The sequence below is a fragment of the Trachurus trachurus genome, assembly GCF_905171665.1.
Source record: "Trachurus trachurus genome assembly, chromosome: 17".
NCBI classification, from domain to species: Eukaryota; Metazoa; Chordata; class Actinopteri; order Carangiformes; family Carangidae; genus Trachurus; species Trachurus trachurus.
Genome location: NC_139900.1, coordinates 12,514,761 through 12,537,456, shown reverse-complemented (window position 1 = coordinate 12,537,456; position 22,696 = coordinate 12,514,761). Strand labels below are relative to the sequence as shown.

The window sequence follows — 22,696 nt, the reverse complement described above, 5'->3', positions numbered from 1 at the left end:
CATCTTGGTAAACATTGGCGGTAAATGCATCAGTTGTAATCATATGCTTCCAACTACAAAGAGGGCAGCTCTGGAGTCCAACCTAGCTGAAAATTGTAGACTGCCCCTGAAACAAGAATCTATAAGGAGCTGCTGGACGTCTGTCAGTACATTTTGTCGACCGTCTGAGTCTGCTCGAAAGAAAAACCCAAGACTTAAGCCATGGTTGTTCAGGTTTCCTCTCTGCCAGAGCAGGAGGGCTCGTCAAATTGAACCAAACATATTGGGCCGCGGTCCCAACAAGTAACATGAACAAGAGGTTCTGGCTTGTTCTGCCAAACAACTGACCAAAAAAAAAAAACAACTACCAGAGAGCCAATCTGCACAGCCAGGCTGCTTTCTCCTGCTGAGTGTGCATTGAAGCCTATCGAATCAGGCCAGAGAGCAATCATAAAACAATACAGACGGTCTAATATCACAAAATTAGCCCCAGAACTCATTCAATCCCTCTTAGTCACCCCTTCTGCTCATATTTGTCTTGATCGCAGTGTTTTAGCCGTGCTGTGTCGGCCGGTCAGTCGTCGGTCACCGCTTTAGTCCAGACTGATTGCCATGAAATTTTCCCAGAGGGTGAAGCGAAGCCTACCGACTTTGGTGATTCCTTCCCTTATCCGGTCAAATATCTCAACTTCTCCTGGACGGCTCAGGTGATCCCCTGACTTCCCCCCACCCAGTGCCACCATGAGGTTTACATTTGTCCTTTTTAAGTGAAAAGTTTCCGCAACTATTGGATGGGATTGCCACGAAATTTGGCACAGACGATAACATACCTTGTAGGATTAACTGTAATAAAGTTGGTGATCCCCTGAATTTCCATCTACCAATGACCTCGGGTCACCCCCCCTGTCCCCCAGCTCTTTGGTTTGTGACCATGCAAAACTAATGGTATTCTCATCAGCTTGAGTTGCATATAAGCATTGTTGCTGTGGAATTATCAATAATGTGCCTATAAATACAGGCTACACAGAGATTTAAGTCATTTCCATTTCACATCCCTAGTCAGGTTAAAAGTTTCCCTCAACACAGCAGCTGCCGCCAAAGTGCTCATGAGCAAGAGATGCAAAGCGGTGGATTTTAAAGCTCCTACCAGATGTGAATATACAGATTCTCAGCAAATGTGCCAGAGAGAGTAAATGTTTAAAAACTGCGTGGCCCTAATAAATCAAGACGACTCGGCCTGCACACCCTGCAGTCTATAACAACTAATCAAACCCACACTTGCACACACGGGAACAGCATTTGGCTGTCCAGTCCAGGCATATAGCCACTCATCAGCATTTATTTTTTAATACTTAATCCTTATTACAATATACAAGATCCAATCTGTTATTATGAATCCAGCCACAACTGTACAGCGCTGTGCTAAATCTTCACTGCAGCACACTGACCGAGCATCAGCTGAGAACTGCGGCTCTAATTTCTACCTTATGATAAAACACGGTAAACACTGACAAATGTTCCGAAATGTAGTTTGGGGTTTGTGTGACAATGGCTGCCATCACAATGTTAAGTCTGCCTTTCATCGGTGCACATGGAAAACAAAAAAATCAAGGAGGAGGACTCTATAGCTACCACCTGTGCTTTCAATCATTTGTTCCAGTCATCTTTAACCATTAATTATTTTCAGGCCTCAGGAGCACTGCTGTCCAAAAGACGAAAAAAAAAAAAACGCTCCTTGAGGAAACTCCCAGAGTCTGGAAAACATTTCCTTTTGGCCACTGAAGCTTTTATATTAGCCATCGGTCTATGTAGGAGCTATTCAGGCTTTCTTTTCTCATTCTTAGGCTTTCAGGAAACTTCTAAAATAACAGCTCCACCCCACCACTTAATTTGCATTTCGCGTGTTGCGTTCAGTTTTAGCACCTTCTCCTCCTGTAACTCCAGCTCCACGCCTGTTCTTAAAAGCTCTTTTTGGCAAAGTTGGGAAATCAGTGCAACTTATTTTTTTGTTTTTATTTATTTATTTATTTTCTTATTTTATTTACTGTCATACTTGTTTATTTATTTTTCATCTTGATAAAGTGGAGTGTTTCAGAGAACTTGCACCCATCTGGGATAGCCTGCACTGCACCGTGTACTGTCCTGTAATTAGGCTGCTGCTGTGGGATGTAGTGATGCTCCGCTTGATGCTGCTGCTCTGACTTCTTCCTCGGCACATGCATGGGGGCGGGACCTGAGACAACTTTCCCGGCTGGTGATTTGATGAGCGGAGGATTTTCCAGTGTCAGTATCTTGCTGGCGGTTCAGGTTCACTATTTGCGGCGTTTGTCCAGCCTCCTGACGGTGCGCAACAACTCCCCGGGAACGGAGTGCCGTGCGCTTCTCTTTTTTTTTTCATGAGAGCCCCTTCACCATCAGTCTGAGCGCTGGGCTTAAGGGGGAGCGGATCCGAAGGGCCCAGTCTGGCTGTGATTGGCATCTTTCTATCTTCACACATGGCGCTGTAATATAAGCACACACTCTCTCTCTCTGTTTTTTTTTGTGGATTGTGGAAGGGACCGAATTTTGTTAAAAGTCGCCCGTTTTGTGTAACCGCTGCGGGCGCTCACCATGGAGATGCAAAGGTGGAGCACCAGGTGGAAAACGAAAAGGTGGCTATGGGACTCAACGCTAACCGCATTGGTTACATTAATTTTAATTCTACAAGCTGCCAATGTCAGAGCAGGTAAGAAACTTGGTGCACACAACTCACAGTCACATGTGGCAACTCCGGGGCATCCCGACCTGGAGGCTGGCACTCAGCCCACAGGTCTGCAGCCTGAGGGTCGCTGTCAACTTTTAATCCAATTAACTCCTTCAGGCATCCAGACTCAGTTTGTTCACTTTTTTTATATGGTAATCAAAACTTATGAAGATGTTTTATTGTCGGGGTAATTTTGATGTTGATTGACACCAATTTAGATGATTGATGTTTCAACTTTTAAAGTTGCCTCGATAGCACCGCAGTTCGTCGAGGAATTTTAAGGAAAGTCGTTTCCTGATCTCAAAGTTTTGTTCAGATTGTGTTGGTTGTGATAAATATCCTTTTTTTTGGACACGGATGTGAGTGTCTCCAAGATCCCTCTAAGTAGGTGAAGTCTGCCTTCCAGGTGTGGTCGACTCGGCAGGGAGAGGACCCACAGTGTGTGTTTGTTTTCTTTGTACCACCTCAAAAAAAAAAAGTGTGTTAAAAGATGATGAGTAGGCAAGAAGCTGGTGTGATCGACACTTTTTGCTGAGATGATCACAGAAAATCATCCTCTGTGTATTTACATGCCACTTCATCATTTGGCAGCCCTCCTGGAAATCATTAAGGTTTTACACATAACCTTTACGCACCACCACCAGTGATGTAACCAGCAGTCACAGATAGTAGCCTACATTAACTTTTCCTAAACATCAGTGGGGAATAGGAGCTTAATAATCAGATTTAAAAAAAGGCATAAAATTGCTACAAAGTTTTGTTTCTTTTCTTTTCTTTTTTTAATCTGATAAACTGCCAGTTGAAATCACACTTATACTCAACAGAGTTTCCACCAGCTCAGTTTAATTGAGAAAAAATATATAGGTTTTGTGCTGAATACACAACATAGTGAAATTCATACTCTGGCCTGAGGATCACCATCTTTCCACATTATCTGGGCTCCCACTGAGTCCAAGAAGGGGCGTTGATGGAAAAAAAAAAAATGGAGTATTTTCCTCTCCTTTTTAAAACACATATGTGGGTCACATTAACTACGTTCTTTTATATTCCCTTTGTCTGTGAAGTCACAGAGGCATCCATACTGTATTGTGGGTCAAAGTTGTGTGTGTTGGTTTGGATGCCTGTTGCTTCAATATTTGTGGGTTTTGACATCATGGCAGCCTTTTGAAGATTTGCCTTTTTTGTATCGGAGCCATGATAGTGGCAGAAATTAAGTCATTTTTAAATGAATATGAAAAACCGTATTGGAGGCTGATATATAATAGTAGGTCATTAGTGTAATGTATTGTATCCTGTCTAGACATTAACTGTCTGAAGTCCCACCCCATGTTGGACCATCATCACCCATTGTATGTCATTTGATTCATATCACTCAGCAGAGGGCAAATTGCACAGACCCCCCCCCCCCCCCCCCCCCCCCCAAAAAAAAAAAAATGAGTAGCTCATCAAAGCGAATACCACAGTAGTATGGCTAGCCCGTTGCACATCTTTCCTCACTCTGACTGATATTTAAACTAACCATAATTGCATGATGTGCTAGCTAACATTTACAGGCTTTCCAGCGTATTGTAATTGCTGCCTTTGCTGCCAACTCTCAGTAGATGGCAGTGACACGAAAAAGACCCAAGAAGACGACAAGACATCCCGAGTCCCGAGATGCTGCTGCACGACCACAGAGCCACAAAGGCATTAAGTCAGAATGTCACAGATTTAAAAGTTAATCACAAATCTAAACTTCAAAATTAAACTGTATGGCTCACGCATGAGTTATAGGGGGTGGGGGTGTTGCTGTAGATTTAGCCCATTCAGCTGAAAATGGAATTTTAATGTGCTAGGGGTCTGCTGGTGAAATTGCTCTAATGATTTTAACAGAGGTTTTCTCCTGTCGCTACATGCTTCACCACCTCAGGGGAAATCACTCTCCTTTGTCATGCTAGTAGCTTGTTAACATGGCAGATAGTATATCACAAGTCCCCGACAGCAGTCAGGAAGATGTGTCATTAAAAATCAGAGAGGCTGACGAATTACCCCCTCAGACAAGACTGTGGAGAGTCTGGGACTGTGATGGTACCTCTAACACGAGAGAGCTGTCTCCTCTCTCTTGTGGGTTTTCATCCTTATCATTAGAATATGTTTTATTTCTTTTTAAGGGAGGAGGGATGTGGGAGTCTCTCTCTCAGGATGTGTTCGGGGGTATGGTATAGCATGCCGGTTGAAACTCCTGCGAGACTGAAAAGCTCTTATAACGCTCTGCCTACTCATTTGGGGTCTTTAATGGTTTTGGGATATTGCCTGTTTTTCAGGGCTTCTGTGAGGCGATGGTTGTGGGAGGAGAGGGGCTGCAGAGACGGGGGTGCGGGTGGGCGGGCGGGTGTGTGTGATGGTGGTGGTGGTGGTGGTGGTTGGAGGGGGAAGGGAGGGGAGGAGGGGGGGGTCGGTCCAGGCCAATTCTGCACATCTGGAATATATGAGGCCTTGAGGTATGCAGTAATGCAGAAAGGCATTCTCAAACTCACAAAGAGACCTTTAGTCCAAGCTTTCTTTCTTTTTTTCCCCCCTTTTTCAAGAACCAGTAGCTCTTTACTTGGGACAATATTCAGAAGAGCCACAGACTATTTTCCTTTTTATGAGGCATTTGGTGTGAGGTTTAAAAGTTGGCGTATGATGCTTCACATTTGTGTTTTGTTCTGCCTTTGAGTCAGCCTGGTAGTCTCCAGGACAAAACGAACCCCGGGGTCTGTTGAGCTTCTCCCTCCTCAGTGTCAGTCAAAGAGAAGAAACTGAAGTTAACAGCAATCAAAAGAAAAAGATGTTCAGATCTGCTTGATCATACCTTTCTTTTTCTTTTCTTTCCTTTTTAGATGCTTCAACTTTCAAACTGTTTAAATTCATGAACGGTGGCGTCATGTGACTGATTGATTCTAGAGCGTGTGCTTGAATCAAACGTGTCTGATCCACCGCTCAAGCTGTTATTTTGCTGCTCAGAGGAGAGGTAGCTACAGGGATGGGGCCTTCTGAGTTTAGTCTCATGTATGTTTTAGTAAGGGGGGAGCGTTGGGGAGTGGTGCCAGTGCCATAATGGGTTCAGCATGTGGACTTGTAGCTCCACCCATTAGACCCCCTCCTGGTCACCAAAAGCGAATATGGGAACCGCACAATCAGCATTTCATGGCCTCACGTGCCACATGACTTGGAAAAATGGAAAAATGCAAAAGTATATTGTGTGTATTTTATGATGAAACTGCTTTTGGCCGATACTTGATTGATGTTGAAATGTGAAGAGCAGAGCGACTTCAGAAAAGTTCAGACAAACACTGTTTGGGTTTCTTCATGTGAATTGAAAGAACATATGGTTCCTTCATTGACGCGGTAAAAAGTTTATAACACTCCTTTTCATCATACTCCCTCAAATGCTGTTCTCACCACCAGTCTAAACTGTGTTGGTTAGTCTGTGTCTCTGGACTTAAGTTTCCCTCCTGCTTCATGCAGTTTAATGGAGTATTATAAGGCTGATGGAGAGATTTCCTGTGATTTGGACTTCAAGAAAAGCCTCTGTCTGATCCCTTTGAATAATTTTCCCACAGTGTTTTCCTGCCGGTATCAAACACATGAATCCGCATTTTTATTTCTAGGGAGATTTTCACATTAAGCCTGTTATCTGCCATTCCTGAGAGGCCTTATCGTCCCAGCGGGGTTTTAAGTTGACCGTTCAGACATTGTTTATCATTGCTGGGCCTTTTGAAGAGGACTCGTCCCGCCTCTTGACTCACTTTAGAGGCAAATGAGTAATGTGATGTCTGGACAAGGCTGTGCTGGTTGCTGTGGGTTTTTTTGTAACAGTTAAACAAGTAGCTTTTACTACTTTGGGTTGCACCGAGTTTGGTTTGGAGTGGAAATATTAACTGTTAGTCTTTTTATTGTCTGCACTGGACCTCTGATCCACTGCTGGCTTTTGATATTCTCTTTTGAGTTGGGTAGAAGAGTTTCTGGGCAGTTTAAGGATCAAACTCTGCATCAGGCCAATACATACTGTTTGTACTGATGTGTGGTCTTAAAGTCTTTGTTCTTAGCATATTCACACAGTACAGCAGCAGAGAAGTTATTGCATTGTGGTGAAACTCACTAAATCAGTCGGCCATATATATTACAACAATCGTGGCCAGAATACTTTGATATGTCATGTGTTGAGTAAATATCATGGAATTATTATCAATTCAAAAGCCAGATATTGTATTTTGAGAGTCCTCCATATGAAGCAATTAATCCAGATTTTAATAATAGATGCTTAATCAAAGCAGGACATATTCTTCAAGTTGAATTCCTAAGTAATCATATGAACTCATTTCACTACACCAAAGGGTTTTGTTGACTTCTCCTTATTTGGTATGGTATGATGAGTATGTTAGAGGCTAATTTAAACTTTAAGTTTAGGGTATATTGTTGTCTAACTAACTAGTTTATATTTACTCTGCTGGTATTACTGTCATACTAAACTAAATTTGAGGATTACGCATTTTCCTAACTGTAACTTTTGTTCACCAGAGCTTGTGCTCAGCTAATGTTACTTACTTGTTTTAAAGATCAGGGTTTCAAATACCTAAAACCTAGACTGATAAATCAGCCACGCTTATATATACCAAGTGACATGTGTGTGTGTGTTGACATGTTATAAAACAAGGAATTGCTGTCCAGAAATATTATAAATTTGGGTTAGTGTCCATGCTTATAAAAAGCAAGGAATCCACTCTTTGGTCCCTCCTCCCCTCTACCTCTCTCTTGTGCCATAGTTGGACTGGTCATCACAAATCCATAGTTTCTCAGTATGTACCTTTACCTATCAGTTGGGGTGCACATGAGAGTGAGCTGCACCAACTGTGTTGTTAGACTCACAGACCACTCAGCTTTTAACCCTCACCTTGAGCTAGCATCAGCTTCAGATCAACTTTTCATCAACTCTCTGGAATACTTTTTCAGACACAGAGATCATCGCAATACTGTATGTGCAAGTGTGTATTTCATAATGAAAAGGATTACTTGAGTTGACACTGCCAAGTTTGGACATGTAATAATTTAAGAGCCACTTTGTTTCAGTCACTGAGCAAAAGCCAGAAACAAACAATTTATCCAAACCTGCTCTTTTCTCATGAGTAGGTTTCTATGTACTTTCCCTGCTGCATCCACCACAGCGCCCATAATGACCCTGAATTAATGGCCCCTCTTACTGTATATTATAATGCAAAAGCAGCCAGAGGCAGACATGCATTAAATCACAAATGACGTTACACTGTACATCAACACTCCTATTTATACTCTCGCCTTAAATCATACCCTGTTAGGCATTTTAAATTCCCTATAATCGCACTGTAACTGATGATGTGCCTCAGGGAATGGGAGTGATAAGGGTTTAAAAGCAAAATCAGCTACAGAAATGGGATGGGGGGGGGGGGGGGGGGTTGTCTCAGGTTTAGACAATTATGGGAGGGGGACAACGTGAGCAGCAGTGTTTATGACTGTACTGCACAGTAGTTTCACCCCTGAGTTGGAGGTCCATTGATAGAAAAGAGTCTAGTAGTGTTAAGCAGCTTGTAAAGTTGCCCCCCTCTGTGTTCTCCTTATTCCAAAGACCCAGTGATCAGCAGCAATGAGTTTTATCATCCCATAGATGCAGTAGCTTTGGGCTATTGAGTGGGGGGGGGGGGCAGTGGAGGTGAGGAGGGGTCCAATTATGCCTGCTGAATGGTTCCTAACATTTTTACTGCTCCTCTGCCAAGGCAGCTCATAAACGAACAACTGGTTGAACTGACAGACTTGGCCAACAGTCTCTGAACAGGCAAGGGGAGTAATGGGTGTAAATGTTGACTTATCATCAAAATGCCAGGTCCTATTAGGGTTTCTGTGAACTAAAGAAATATGTTTACAGCATATTGTAAGATTACATTTGGATTTTACAACATGTACACTTGTTTTAAAAAGACATTTTGTCATACATCATCTTCATTTTGATACCTTTATATCTGAATTGTGTACATATTCATGATCTTTCATTGAGTTTAACGTCTAATAAATTAGTTTATATAGAAGCGGTATATACATGATGGCATATATGACTTACTCACCCTTGGTTTTCAGCAGACTGAGAATTAACTTGTACATTTAGCCGTTGACTGTGGACTTTGCAGCTAATTTCTGATTAGGGAGGTTGTTGTTTTTTTAATTACTTCACTGCACTTGAATGCAACATACTGTAATGGAGGAATTTTAGAACAATCTACTCTTATAAAGTTTTTTTTTTTTTTTTAAACCTCAAAAAAAACATAAAACAAACTCCCTTTGCCCAAATACAGTCCACAATGTATTCCCCCCAAAACTTTTTGCTGTACAAATGTAATGTAATTTTGCCCATGTGTGACTGGGTTAATCATTTCTTTGTCCTGCCTCCACAGCGGAACCAGTGGATGTACTGAAGGTGCTAGACTTCAAGAGCTCTCCTGAAGGAGTACGAAAAACAACAGGCTTCTGCACAGTCCGGAGAGGATCCAAACCCGACATAGCTTACAGAGTTGGAAAACAGGCTCAGATCAGCGCTCCAACCAAACAGCTCTTCCCAGGTAATGACACCGACTAGCATCTACAGAAAAGTTAAGCAAAGACACTCCGGACATTAAAGAGTCGATTTCACAGAAATTCAAATTTCATAACACTGCACACACCAGAGAACAACACCAAAATCACAATCACAAAAGGCTTAAGTTGAAATGTTGCTGAATGCAGAATCTTCTTGAAGATATAGCCAGGCTGTTCAGGAGATAGTTAGCATTTTTATTTTATTGCCTCTGTCAACTTCTTGGAAGTAGAGAACTTACAATAAACACTTTTCCTCTGACATCTGAGTCCCATTTGAGTACATTTTTGGGAAATTGCAGGATCTCAGAGATGGGGGATGTCGCTATATTTTGTGAGGAAATTGGGTATGTTTTTGTTTAAAACCTTGCTGATGCAGCTTTTACTCAGGAACACTGACACGGCCTCACAATAAAACAAGCCACCCCGGCTTTTAAACAAGACAAAGAGTCTACAGTTGTGTTAGCAGCTCCATAAGGTTGCACTTTTAGACCATGTGTCGCTGTAAGCTAAATGCTAACGTTGCACAGGTATAGGCTATTAGTTACCATTTTCACAATCCTTGTTAAAGTCCCACTCCCGCGACCCTTTTCGGTCATTTTAAAACCAGCTCATTAGCAATGCACCTCTGGAGGGTGGGCGGAGACTGCGCTGCTCTGCACCCGCCCAGCCACCTCCTCGCACCCCACCCCCCCGCTCGCTGACAGCTGGACATTGTACAATTACAGATTCAGCGTGTTTAGCGTAAAACTCCACACTGGGATTTGATCCCAGACTGGAACATAGTCCTTACTCACAGTGCAAGCTGCTCTACCAGGTGAGCTATACCTGTTATACATTGACAGCTATACCGAGCTGCCAAGCCTTTCACCTCTGAGCCAGATGCAGAGCGGGGCGGGAGCTTGTAGCACTAGTGCCCTCCCCTGGAGCTGTGACACGTCAGCTCCAGTCTCCCTGAAACTGCCAGTTTGCGTCTGCCATTGGTTCACAGCAATTTGAAGGCAGAACAACTCAGAAATGCAATTTTGCACTTCCTTTTCTGCTGATATGTCCTCTAACACAAGAAAAATGCCACAGGAACATGTGAAAAGCACGAAAAACACGATTTTCATGGGAGTGGGTATTTTAACGTAGCCTACTGCCATGTGCTATTTAGCATAAAACCCAAAGTGCAGCTGGTGTTGATGGAAATATGCGGGAATTTGAAGGTATTTAGTCATAAACCCGAAGGTAGCACTAGATGAGAAATGAAAAGATCTTAAAAGTTACTATAAATGTATCCCTAGAGGAACAAGAATGTCTTAGCAATCCATCAAGTAGTAAAAAAAAAAAAAAAAAAAAAAAAACTTGCCACATGGTTAAAAATGCTATGCCTGTTCAAACGAATAATTGTTTTGATGGAAGTATTACTGATATATTTGTTTTGTCTGTCTTAATGGTAAACTGAAAACATCTTAAAGTTATCTCAATTTCACAGTGAAATCACATAAAGTCATGTAATGAGCATCTTAAATTAAACTCTTTGCTCCGAGCACCTGCCGCGTAAAATGCGGTGCAGATGTTCAGCAGTTATTTATTTCTTTTAGAAGATGTATACAATGGTGTTTCAATAGGCTCCAAAAGACCATAGGGAATGACTGTCATGCAGCACATTGTGTATGAAATGTCATGTAAACATATGACTCAAGTAAGAGGAGCAACACCAGACTTTTGTTACTCAATAAATCAACAATGTATGACAGAAAACCATTGAGAGGAGTATTTCTTTTGATCTTCTGTGGAAGGATCTTGTCAATAAAGTTTGTTACCTCAAAGTTTGATTGCTGGCACCCTGGAATATGTGCATATTTGGCTGACATGGTGAAATCTAGAAGTGTTTTCATACTGAACACTCATTGCCTGACTCAGAGTCTGTAGCATGGCTGTGAGAAATAAACCCATATTTATTTTATTAGGAGAGAGTCCACTAAGAGAGAAAAGAAAAGTTATTTGACTGTGCAGCCATTTGGTTTGCTACTTTCTTACACTCTGTGCTGCTCATCAGCCAATCCAGCGTTATATAATGAACCTCTGTCTTTACTGATGGGTGTAGAAAACCAGCGAACCACAGACCGATGAAAATCTTCTATTTGCCAATTCTCATTCAGTTCCCAGTTGCTTTTTTCCCCAGCCACTATTACTAAACGTGCTGTACTTAAGCATGAACATAATGTATAATGATATACAACATTGGGAGCCTGTTAGTTTTTGATTACTGGGACAAAGTGTAGAAAGAGCCCCCAGTTTTTCTTTCTGTTTTTTTTTTTTACTTAGCTACTCAATACTGACTTGGCAAGAAATTATTTAGAAATTTATGAGTAACCGAGTGCTGTTAAATAAATTGTCCCAGTCTGCAGTATGTGCTAGTCTTTTTGCATTTGGCTGGATTTCAAAGAGCAGAAAAGAAAGTGAAAAATTGTTTAAGGAATTATAAAGTAGGTCTCTGTGATTTTTGGCTTAGACTGTGAGCACACCTTACACGTTCAGTAACGGAAATTTGAAGACTATAATTAAGCTTGAGAAGCGAGGTGTTGGAGGTGCCATGGAAGCAAAGTGTCAGAGTGTCCCCAGAATAATGTGACTTTTATTTGATCAGGATTAGTTATTTTTTGCATTGAACCGAGCTATTATGGCGTTTAAAAAATATGACATTCGTTTGAGTTGTATTTACAACCCTTGTTAAATTAAAGTGGCTACATCACCACTGTTGAGTCCTTTCAGGGCATGCCAAGGTCTCTCTCAGCTTCCTTCATAAACACTGCTTCAGGTCCAGTTGTCTAGACGTTTGGGGTTTAATGTGAGGAGAGAAAGTTAGAGAGCTAATAAACTTGCCATTATTCAATTTAGTCATTACAATACAATTGCCCTCGTAATGACATCAGTTGAAGATTGATGTGTGAAAGACAGGGTATAAGGTGACATGAAGTCAGTCAGGAGTGCTTTATTGCGTGGCTACTAAAGGCTATTCATATTGATTATAGGCCTACTCATCAATTCTGTAAGATAGATGTGAAGAGGTGGAGAAAAAGTTATATTTAATGTTAATAGTTTGATATTTTGGAAGATTGTCCTATTTATATTCTTCCCAATTGTAAGATTAAGGTCAGTAATGCCGCTCTCATGTGTGTGCAGTAGCAGTAGCCACTTAATTAGCTGAGCATGAAGTCTTGAAACAAGGAGAAACAGCTAACTTTGCTCTTTCCAAAGTAGAATAAAAATAGTCTACCAGCATGCCAACACATTGTATCTGATTGATTCAACCTGTGTTAATCCTAGAGTCTAAACGATTCATTGTGGTTGAATGGGGAGTTACGTGCCAGACCAGGTGAACTGGCTGCTGATGGTATCTTCATATTTGTGGTATCAGTCTTCCAGCTCCAACTCCCAGACAGAGGAAACATTTTTCCAAAGTATCCCTGTAACACGAAGGAGAAAGCTTAGGCAATAAACATTATAAATGAAGAACACATTCCTGAACCAACATCCCCACAAGAGTAATTTAATTAAACTTAGTTAGATACTGTGGTTTTACTGGGACCTCCTCCTGTGCATAATCATATGAATCAGATTCAGAGCAAACCTCAGACAAAAATATGCAGTCACCTAAATTTTTTTTAGCTATGTATCTGTTAGTCGTTACCAACATACCAACCTACATGCCTGCTGCTTGTTCCACCTTCAGGGGGAGTTTTCCCAGAAGATTTCTCCATCCTGTTTACCATCAAGCCCAAGGCTGGCCTCCAGTCCTTCCTGCTGTCTGTGTACAACAAGCAAGGCATCCAGCAGCTTGGCGTGGAGGTGGGCCGTGCCCCCGTCTTCCTCTACGAGGACCAGCATGGCAAGCCTGCCCCAGAGGAGTACCCCTTGTTTCGCTCCATCAACCTCGCTGACGGCAAGTAAGTGACTGACCCGTTCTCGAGAGCACTGGAGCAGGATGTGGGTGGTAGATTTTGTGGATCCGTGCTTTTCTGAATGCCATCATGAGATGATTTTACATTCTCTCTTTGTTGTGAAGCTTGTGCAAGTGGCTCAAAAGCAAAGCTGCATGTTTAGTTGCTCATCTTGTGCATTGTATTTAGATTTATAGGTTATATTTTTGGCTAAACAAAACAAATCTGCTTAATGCATTTTGTCAAGCACTCAGAGCATATTTAACTCTTCAAGCCTGGTAACTGACACACAGCCCTGGGGATTTATTATCATCATATGTTTGTTCCGTTATTATTACCATATGTAACAAGCCAGATGGAAATGGCAAATAAATTGCTCACAGCAATTTGATGACAGTCTTTTCTTTTCCAGATTATTTACAACAGTGTTATACCAATACACAATAATGGGCAAGGCCCCCATGTTGCCATCTGATAATTCTGAAAGACAATAAATAATTATAAAGCTGCCATAAATGAGTTACACAAATGCTAACAGAAATGTCTGGAAATGATTTCAGATGAGGTTGTTTGTCTGTAATGCATGGGAAAAAATGCAGCGATACAGGGAGAAAATGGTGTAAATATGCAGTGTAATCCTTACATTCAATTACAATTTAGCACAACCTCCAGCTTGCAGTAGTGGACAAATTTAATACATTTTGACACAGTGGAAATGTACTTCAAGTTTCCAAATTCACACGAACAGAGCCGTCTCTATACAGGAACAAACCCAACCCAAAGCAGGGCTTTGTCAAATATCATTATAGTTTTAAATAAATTGGATTTCCATAGGATTTCTCTGATTCTCTCTGACTTACCGTATCATTTAATCTAAATAGCTACATTTCCCGACATAAGGTTAAGGTATGGGACCTGTAGACATTTAAAGAAATAGACAGACATTTTTGAAAATATACTTGCTCTCTCGCCCTGAGCCATATGGAAGAATTGGAAACACCCTTTCTGTACATTCGCTAAATTAAAACAGTCAGCGGCTTCCTATCATGAAACCTGGAAGCAAGGCATGTTTTCGTAAGGTTCTTGAAAGCAACACTGCCCCAACACCCGTAAGGTCAAATCCATACAAAAATAGTTACCGGTATGTAAAAAAAAAAAAGACAATTGTCAGTATTATAGGTTTTACTTTCTTCACAAAAAGGCTAGCTGTTTCAGTTGCTAGGCTAAACTACGCTAACCAGCTGCTAGCTGTATCTTTATGCCAGCTGTGGCAACTTTTCTTAAAAGCTTTCTAAGTAAGAGGATGATCGAATCCCTAACCTCTTTCTGTATGTTGCTCTCGTGCTGCACAGATGGCATCGTGTAGCCATCAGCGTGGAGAAGAAGAGTGTCACCATCATTGTGGACTGTAAGAAGAAGGTGACCAGGCCGCTCGGCAGAGGCGACCGGGCCGCCATCAACACAGAAGGCATCACCGTCTTTGGCACCAGAATCCTGGATGAGGAGGTCTTTGAGGTAAGGCGGCCATATTGAATGCCTGTGCTTATGTGGATCAAGCTAGCAAGCTGCATTGTGATGGTTATAGTATGACTTGGATTAAGGAAGAGTTTGACATTTTTTGGAAATACATTTATTTGCTGGGAGTTAGATGAGAAGATTCATGAAGTACAGAGTAGACCTAAACAAGAAGGTTTGGTAGACATAGCATGTAACCCCATGAATAGGCAAATTGTTGTTATTTTAGTGTTCTCCTCAGATTAAAGAAATGAGATGAAATCTGTTAATTAATGAGCTTTAGAGGTGTTTATATAGATGTGTTTCAGAACTTAGAGAGAGACTAGCAGTTTCCCACTGCTAAGTTTTATGCTAAGCTAAGTAATCCCTCTCTCGCTCTAGCTGTCCACTTACGTGCTGATATTTTCAACATTTATATCAAACTCTTGGCAAGACAGCAAATATTTTCCAATTCGTTGCACTATTGCTGTCATTTCCCCCCAGATTGCATCAGTGCAGAAATCTTCGATCTTTCTTTGGATATGCCCTTTTTGTAAAACAATTCACTCATGATACTATGGCAGAAGGCAGCTTAAATGTCTCTATTATTTCACTGTGTCTTTCACAAATACAATGCAGGCTTTCACCACTAGACTGAAGTGATTATGTTTTGAGGAAGTTTGGACAGGGTACCTAGATGCAGGCGATTTCTCCACTCTAAGTATGGATGTAATTGAAAACATATTGTGTATCTTACTCTCAATGAATCTCATTTACCATTGTGGAAAAGGACAATTTTAGTGTCTAATGTCTTAAGTGCATGCGCTCTAAGGCCGACATTTTATTTGTCTTTCATTAACTTGTGCATACAGTAAATGGTAAATTTTATTGTCCAGAACAACAATATTGGCTTTGTGTACTTGGCAAGAGCCATGGGCAGTGTCTGTGGAAAGGCTTCTTACTCAGTGTGTTGTTCAAAGAGCTTTTTTTCTCATTCTCAGCACTGGTTGGATTTGATTGAATAATTGACTTAATCAAAGAAAGACCTAGTCTAAATGGACTTCAGTTGTTCATATTGGACAGTGCGCTATTTAAGAGGCTTGAATTTTACAGCTGTTTGTGAGATGATTTTTTTCCCCCTATAATTCCTTTAATGACTGTGGCTATTAGAAATGGGAATAACAACAGTTACTGAGGTAGCAATTATAAACTGGAGGCCCCAAGTTAACCAGGTTTAGCACAGGTAGGTTTGAGCTGAGTGGAAAATGCGAGTTGAATGCTAGCTCAGAAGACAATAGCATCTCTTTGATGTCTGCATGAGGAATGCTTGCTAAGTAGAACAGGCTGCAAAATGTTTGCCTCCAGGTCAGAGATGACTTTCCACAGAGGAGACACTTGGGTGCCGCTCTTATTCACTCATAGGTTTTTTTGGTAAGCAGATGAAATTGCTTAAGACAAAAACATAGTTAAGCCAAGGCTATGATTAGAGGAGTCTATGTAATTTTTTAAAATAATTTTTTACATTTGACATTTACTGTAGCTGAAGCACAGTGAGCACAGTCACAGTGAATTAGTTTATGGCAGCAACAACAGTTAAGTATGCGAGAGTGAAAGCCACAGTGATTAAAGTTGAGATTGTAATTAAGGTAATTAAGGGCAGAGTAAGGGGGTTACAAGTAGCCCAGCACATTCATGAAGCCTTTTCTATTTTTAATGCTGATTCGAGAGCAGCCATTTGGCTATTTGTGAGTGAGCTTTGTTTGAACACACATTACGCTAAATGGTGTTGAATTACTGAATAATTTGTTTTGTTCTTTTCTTAAAAACCTAGACAAGAGAGAATGACTCCTTCCTGTGCCAAGAGTTGAGGCTTTTTGCACGTTGAAGGGGTGGTTTTAATCAGTGTATCACACACCATAGAAATGCTGTGGTGACCCAGCTCAAAATGCAACCATATCTTGGTAGCTGTCATTATTTCCACTTCAAGTTTAATAATCTTAGCGATGGTGTTTGCAAACTGACTACTTGTTTTCAACGCTCCTAATGGGGGAAAAAAATCTTATTGCCTGCAAAGGTGTTGGTCAATTATTGAATCGTTTTCCCATACATAAAAAAAAAACAAAAAAACATTTGCGATGTAAATGTAAGACATGTGTTTGGTTTAAGGTTTGCTCATACTTTGGCGCCCACTCTACAGCTGTTGAAGGTATACAACAATCAGTAAGGCTGTGGAAACTGATAGGACACTGCTGGCTACATTTTCATTATGAATCCTCCAAATCTCAATCATCTCTGCTCAGGGTTGTGAGAGAAGTTCATCCAAGAACCATTTGGACAGAGATTAACTTAAATATAATACATTAACTATAAGTCGAAGGAGTCTTGTACAGCTTGATTGTGTGATCTAGGTTCAGGTAGAGGACGGCATGTCACCTTGACAACCAATTATTGACATTAGGGATATACTGTAGGAGGTGATTAGTTTAGGACCGCAGCAGTAACATCTAACCTGGCCAAGTTGAAACTTAACCAACCAACAAGGCAAGCACATCTCTGTGACAACTCACCGCATCCATCTGCCAAGATAAGATAATGAAATATTCAATATTGAGTTTTAGAGGTGTTACCAAGTGTAATTTTTGCCCTTTTGTGATAGTCGGGCTCCCCAATCCGTAGCATATCCCCTCAATCTTTGAACATTTCTTTAGGATTTCATTATGCTAATCCCTCATCACCAAAGGATGGATTGCTACAACATTTGTCTCACACCAGAATTTACCTTTGACTAATATGTTGGTTAATGATAATGTAAGCTAACTGTGAGCTTACCAACTTAAACTGCCCTGTCCTGTGAGTACATGCAGGCTACCTTACTGCAGTAGAGTGCATAAGCAGGTGTCAAAGCTGGAAGCACAGGGAAGAGTGAAGGCTAGAGGAAAATATGATCAGTGTGTGCTTAGTCTTGGCTCACATTTCACAGCTGTTTAAGAGATATGCTCACTGACCGGGCCTCCACATGCGTTTTCTTTTCCCCCTCCCTCACGCTTTTTCCTCTCTTTTCTTCTTTTTAATAAAAGCCACAAGATATTGAAGTGAAATCATCTCTTTTTTTTTCATTTTTATGCAAATCTATTGTGTAGACTGAGCAGGACTCTTTGTTTGGGATGCATCTCAGCACGTGTGTTTACATGTGTGTTGTTAGGTTTGTGCACGCTTGCCTAAAAGTAAGTGTGTGTGTGTATGTGTGTGAGGAAGACTGAGGGAGAAAAGAGGAGAAGATAGTTTGTTTATGTGTCTGTCATTACTACATAGGAGACCGTTCCAAAATGCTGTCCCTCAAGCAGGACGAGTATTTGGCAGAGGATGCTAACGAGGCTCTGATGGGCTCTAGGCCTTAAAGTGAATCATTGTTTATGGTTGAGTTGGCAGCAGGAGAAATTCTCTGACTGTTTCTCATCTGCCTCCGTCACTTTTCACCCTCTAGTACCTGTCACAAAAAGTTTTGGTAAGAGTCGCATAATGGGAATATAATGATTAATTCACATTTGATCGACTGTTCGGAGCATGTGAGGTATATTCAATGTTGAATGGGAACACAGAAGAGCAGAAAGTGCCTTTTCCACAGTGCAACCTGTCCTTAAGATGTCAGATTGTAAATATCTGACCCTGTTGTCCCGTGTGCTGTGACCCCCACCAACTGGTCTCAGCACAGCCAGGAAGTAATGGACCCAAGGTGCTTCTTAAAAGCTTTTTGCGATGGAAAAGAGCAGGAGAACTGGTGGGGGGAAAAGAGACAGAGAGAGAGAGAGGGAAGTAAAGAAAGGGCGTGCAGACAAGTAAGCAGATGGTTCAAACAGTTCAACAGCTTTGCGAGCTACTGGCAAGAGAAATGTTTTAATATTCGGAGGGTGCAAGACATTTGTATGCCCCCAGTGCTTGAAAAGAAACTTTATCCCTGCACTGACCACAAAGGCTGTATTTGATAAAATGCTTGGAGAAATCTGGAGAGTGTTATACATTTTTCCTCTTTCTCTGCTTCTTTGGTTAATTGTTGTCCTTGTACAGTTTTGAAATTCCATCTGTCTATTTGTTCTTTCAAGATGTGCTGCCCTCCCAGAGTTTGGAAAGGAGGGGTTTTTTTTCTAAACAATAAGTGTGTCAAGTTTGTGCAAAGGTGAGGTTAAGAGATCAAACAGAGAAAATACAGAAGTAAGTTATTATCGCTACAAATGTTTTTACAACATACATTTGGGAAATATAGATTTGGAGAGCGAAAACATCCGAGACCGAGCAGAAGGTTCGCTGTCAGTCAGGTCACAGTGACATCATTTAAGGTTTTATGTGAGCTCAGAGCAACTTGGATATTGCCTCTGGAAGGTGGGATGTAAATTTGCACCTGTACCGTCGTCTTATATCTGCAGTCATCGCCTGTTGAGAGCTTCACTCTGTAAGAAAAACAGAGGAAAAAAAAGATGGATGTGTTCACATATATGGACATGCTCACACATAAGTATAATTTTCTTCCTCCGGCCTAGCTCTGCCTGTTTGCATTTGTGTTTTACTGGGTCAGACAGCAGATGCTTTGAGTATATTTCCAAGTGTGTGTTCTAGGTGCATTAATATCCTCCAGCTGTTTGTGCAGGCAACGTCTCCTACCGCACCTGGCCACAGACAGGAACCTCTCTACCATCTAACTGTGCACTTACTTACACATTGTTCTGTAGACATTAGAGACAACTACAGTCTGTTTTATATCATTTTAAAGCTGCAAAGTTGGATTATTTTCATTACTGATTAATTTGCCAGATTCTTTTTTATTTTTGTCCTAAACATTAAAGGAGCTAAAAGCAGTGAATTTTTCATGCAGATTACTCTTAATCTTTCAGCTTTGCCTTGGTGGAAACTGGATGCACGTGCAAATGAAAGAAATTACAGCTGTAAAAGTCTGAGCAGCACAAATAGTTTTATGTTGCTTGAGATAAACAGGTCACTTCTAGTTGTTCTAGTTTTTGATTTTGACGTATCCACCTCAGACATATGCGCACAAGTAGAAACATATGAAGGTGAGTGCAGATATTTGAATCTGAACCAAATGCTAAATTATTGCTGCATTTTTTTTTTTTTTTTTACATAAAACTCCTGGGCTGCACTTTATCTAAGGATTTGTACTCCTCGAAACAACAGTCAATGAACGGCATTAGATACTTAAAGGATCACATTTTAAAAGAACTGTGCTTAAAGTAGGAGTATGCATGAGTTGTTGTTTTTTTGCCAACCCTGGCAAGATGAGGCAGGATTTGAGTGCAGCCTGTGAAGAAGCCTGTAAGGCATAAATCAGGGCTAAATATCCACAGGCCCTGGAAGAAAAGAAAAAAAAAACTGCTAGACTGAGGTTTGGTACTCTTCCAGAAATTGACACTCTGCTGTTGATAAAGTTTCAAAATCATGGTACGACCTTAATTTTGTATAGACAAACACAGGCTACATCTTTGTTTATGTCTCTAAATTAGTCCAACAAACGCAGGATGGAGGAAAACCCCCCGTGCCTCCTGTCATCTCTGATCCAGCGCCAGCACGAGCTATCTGCATCTGATCAGAGTCGCGTCTTCATTCCCAGGGCCGTTGTATAGGGGAGAAAGGTGATGACAATTCTAGGGGCCCAGCACCCAGTAGGGCCCACAGAAAACCCCAGTAGTCTAATCTTTGTATGACTGATTTATTCTGCACAAGACCCTGACTAATACTCATAGTAATGCTGCATTAGCATCAAAACAAATTAGGCTAAATAAAAAATGATAATACATACGTAGTCTAAGAAAAAAAAGTGGAAAAGTCAGGGGCCCACTTTAGTATTCTTTCAGGGGGCCCAGAATTCCTAGCAACGGCCCTGTTCATTCCTAAAGTCCGTTATATGCATGAAGTTACTATGTGTGCTACAGTAATAATCTGTTGTCAGCTATTTGCTCAGTCTCTGTCCTCAGCCGTGTACCTTCTGAGCGACATCCTGCTCTTAATGCCAACACCAAGGACAGATTTCATGGTCTGCTGAAGACCTGTAGGTCCACCCACTATTAGGTGATCATCCATCTGCCAGTTATTTTCCTGAAGTGGCTTCTGCATCGGGAGGGATGTTCTTCACAGCAGACGTCAGGGTCACCTAGTGCAGGGAAAATCCAGTGGTGTCTGCCGCTTGAGGAAACAACAGCGGCGTGTTTATTTGCAGGATGCTTTTGCTCATCCTCTGTTCTTTAAGAAAAAAACAAACAATGCGGGTCACTGCGCATTCTGGCGTAAATTGGTTTGCCTATGGGTGAAATGTAGATGGAAGGATAATTCCAGCTTCCTCTCTTGTCTTTGATCAGGCAGTCTCATCCTTTTATGTACCTTTCCTCCCAACCCCCCCCTGCATGAATACTTGTTACCGTGTGAGAGGAAGGTCAACATGTGTGGAGTCATGCTGTGTTTACACGCACACATGCGCGTTGTACACAGAGCTCATTAAAAGACAGATCGTAGTGCAAGCCCCCAGACGGATGATTTATCCCATTGTGTCTGTGTCAGCTCCGAGGAGCGCCAGGGCATGGCCGTGGATCACTGCAGGAATTCTGAGGAGGAACCTCGGCAGATGCCAGAGAGATGTGCAGCGCAATCCAGACAATAATATCAACAACAGCACCGAGATGCAGATGAGGACGCAGATGAAGAGCGAGGGAGAAAGTCTTTCGGGGAGCGATTGAATCACTGCCTGGCTTTAGAAATGGGCCAAGTGTGTGTGGTCTCCTGACAAGGCCTGTGTGATGTTTTCTCTCTCCTGCATATTTTCTTGTTTACTGAACACGTTGTTGTTTTTTTAATACACTTTATTTGATTACTGAACACACACATAAAGTTTTTTTTTTTTTTTAAACGACTGGGAGAGGGATGAGGAGGAATGACAATGAAAAGTTACTGTCCATGGACACAGGAAGACAGAGGAAGGAGGAAGGAGACGGAGGTCCTGCCAAATGCAGTGTGTCTGCGTTTTTAACTGTCCTCTCTCCTCTTTCTGGCTTTGGGTTCAGAGCCACTTGTGCTAAATCCTCAGAAGAACATACAGTATGCTGCTGCTGCTGCTGAGGCTGCGGTGCAGTCATTAACTCGAGACCTTCTGTTTGTCATTGTAGTTTTTGTTCATTGTGGAGGAGGTTCACAAAGTGCAGGGTGAACTCGTGTGAGAAGGATATTCGCTCTGAGTGTAGGTTCAATAAGCAGAAAACGCCCTGCTGCACACATTTACACCTGGAAGCTGCCCAGTACAACCACAGTCTGATCTTGTTGGCCCTCACTTGGGCATTTAATGCCTTGCTCGAGGGAAGGGTGAGAACTATTTTCACTTTACCCACCCAGATTTATTTTGCAGTCTTGGGATTGAACTGGCAACCTGTCAGTCGCGAGTTAGCAGCCATGTATTGTATAGTACTGCTCTGCTTGTTTTTCATATTCCCTACACAGACAGGGTGGAAACTGACTGTGACTGGGTATTTCTGCTTGAAACATGTGTATAATTTTGTTATAGTCTTTTACCACGTATGTATTTTATTTTATATTTTTTGGAACGAGATCTCTGAACTCTATCTTACTCTCAAGATCTTGTGACCCCTGATACCTCACAGGCTGGAGGATGGTGCAGGAACTTCACACAGGGGTGTACTGTGAAATGACACATGCGTATAAAATCGATTATGTATGTGTCTCATTATTACGAGAAGGGACAAAAACCTGCATAACCGAAAGCAGTAAGAACAACAGATGGGATGAAATACACTGAGCAGCTATGTGTCATTCCACATATAAAACGTCTTTTGTAATGTTGTTGTTCTAGTTGGTTTGGGTTGTTCACTACCCCGTTGAGATCCACCGGTCACATATAATGATGGGAGCGTTGGGGGCC

At 41.5% G+C, this 22,696-nt stretch overlaps 1 protein-coding gene across 1 annotated transcript in view; it reads left to right on the top strand.

Annotated features, from left to right (window-relative positions):
• The first annotated feature begins 2,336 nt into the window (after positions 1-2,336).
• LOC311001009 (collagen alpha-1(XI) chain-like) overlaps positions 2,337-22,696 on the top strand; it is an 86,753-nt gene continuing 66,393 nt past the window's right edge. The window contains exons 1-4 of the mRNA XM_083991954.1: positions 2,337-2,704; positions 9,166-9,330; positions 13,065-13,278; positions 14,625-14,787. Coding sequence (XP_083848080.1) covers positions 2,590-2,704; positions 9,166-9,330; positions 13,065-13,278; positions 14,625-14,787 — 657 coding nt within the window. The 5' untranslated portion in view covers positions 2,337-2,589. The remainder of the gene's footprint in view (positions 2,705-9,165; positions 9,331-13,064; positions 13,279-14,624; positions 14,788-22,696) is intronic.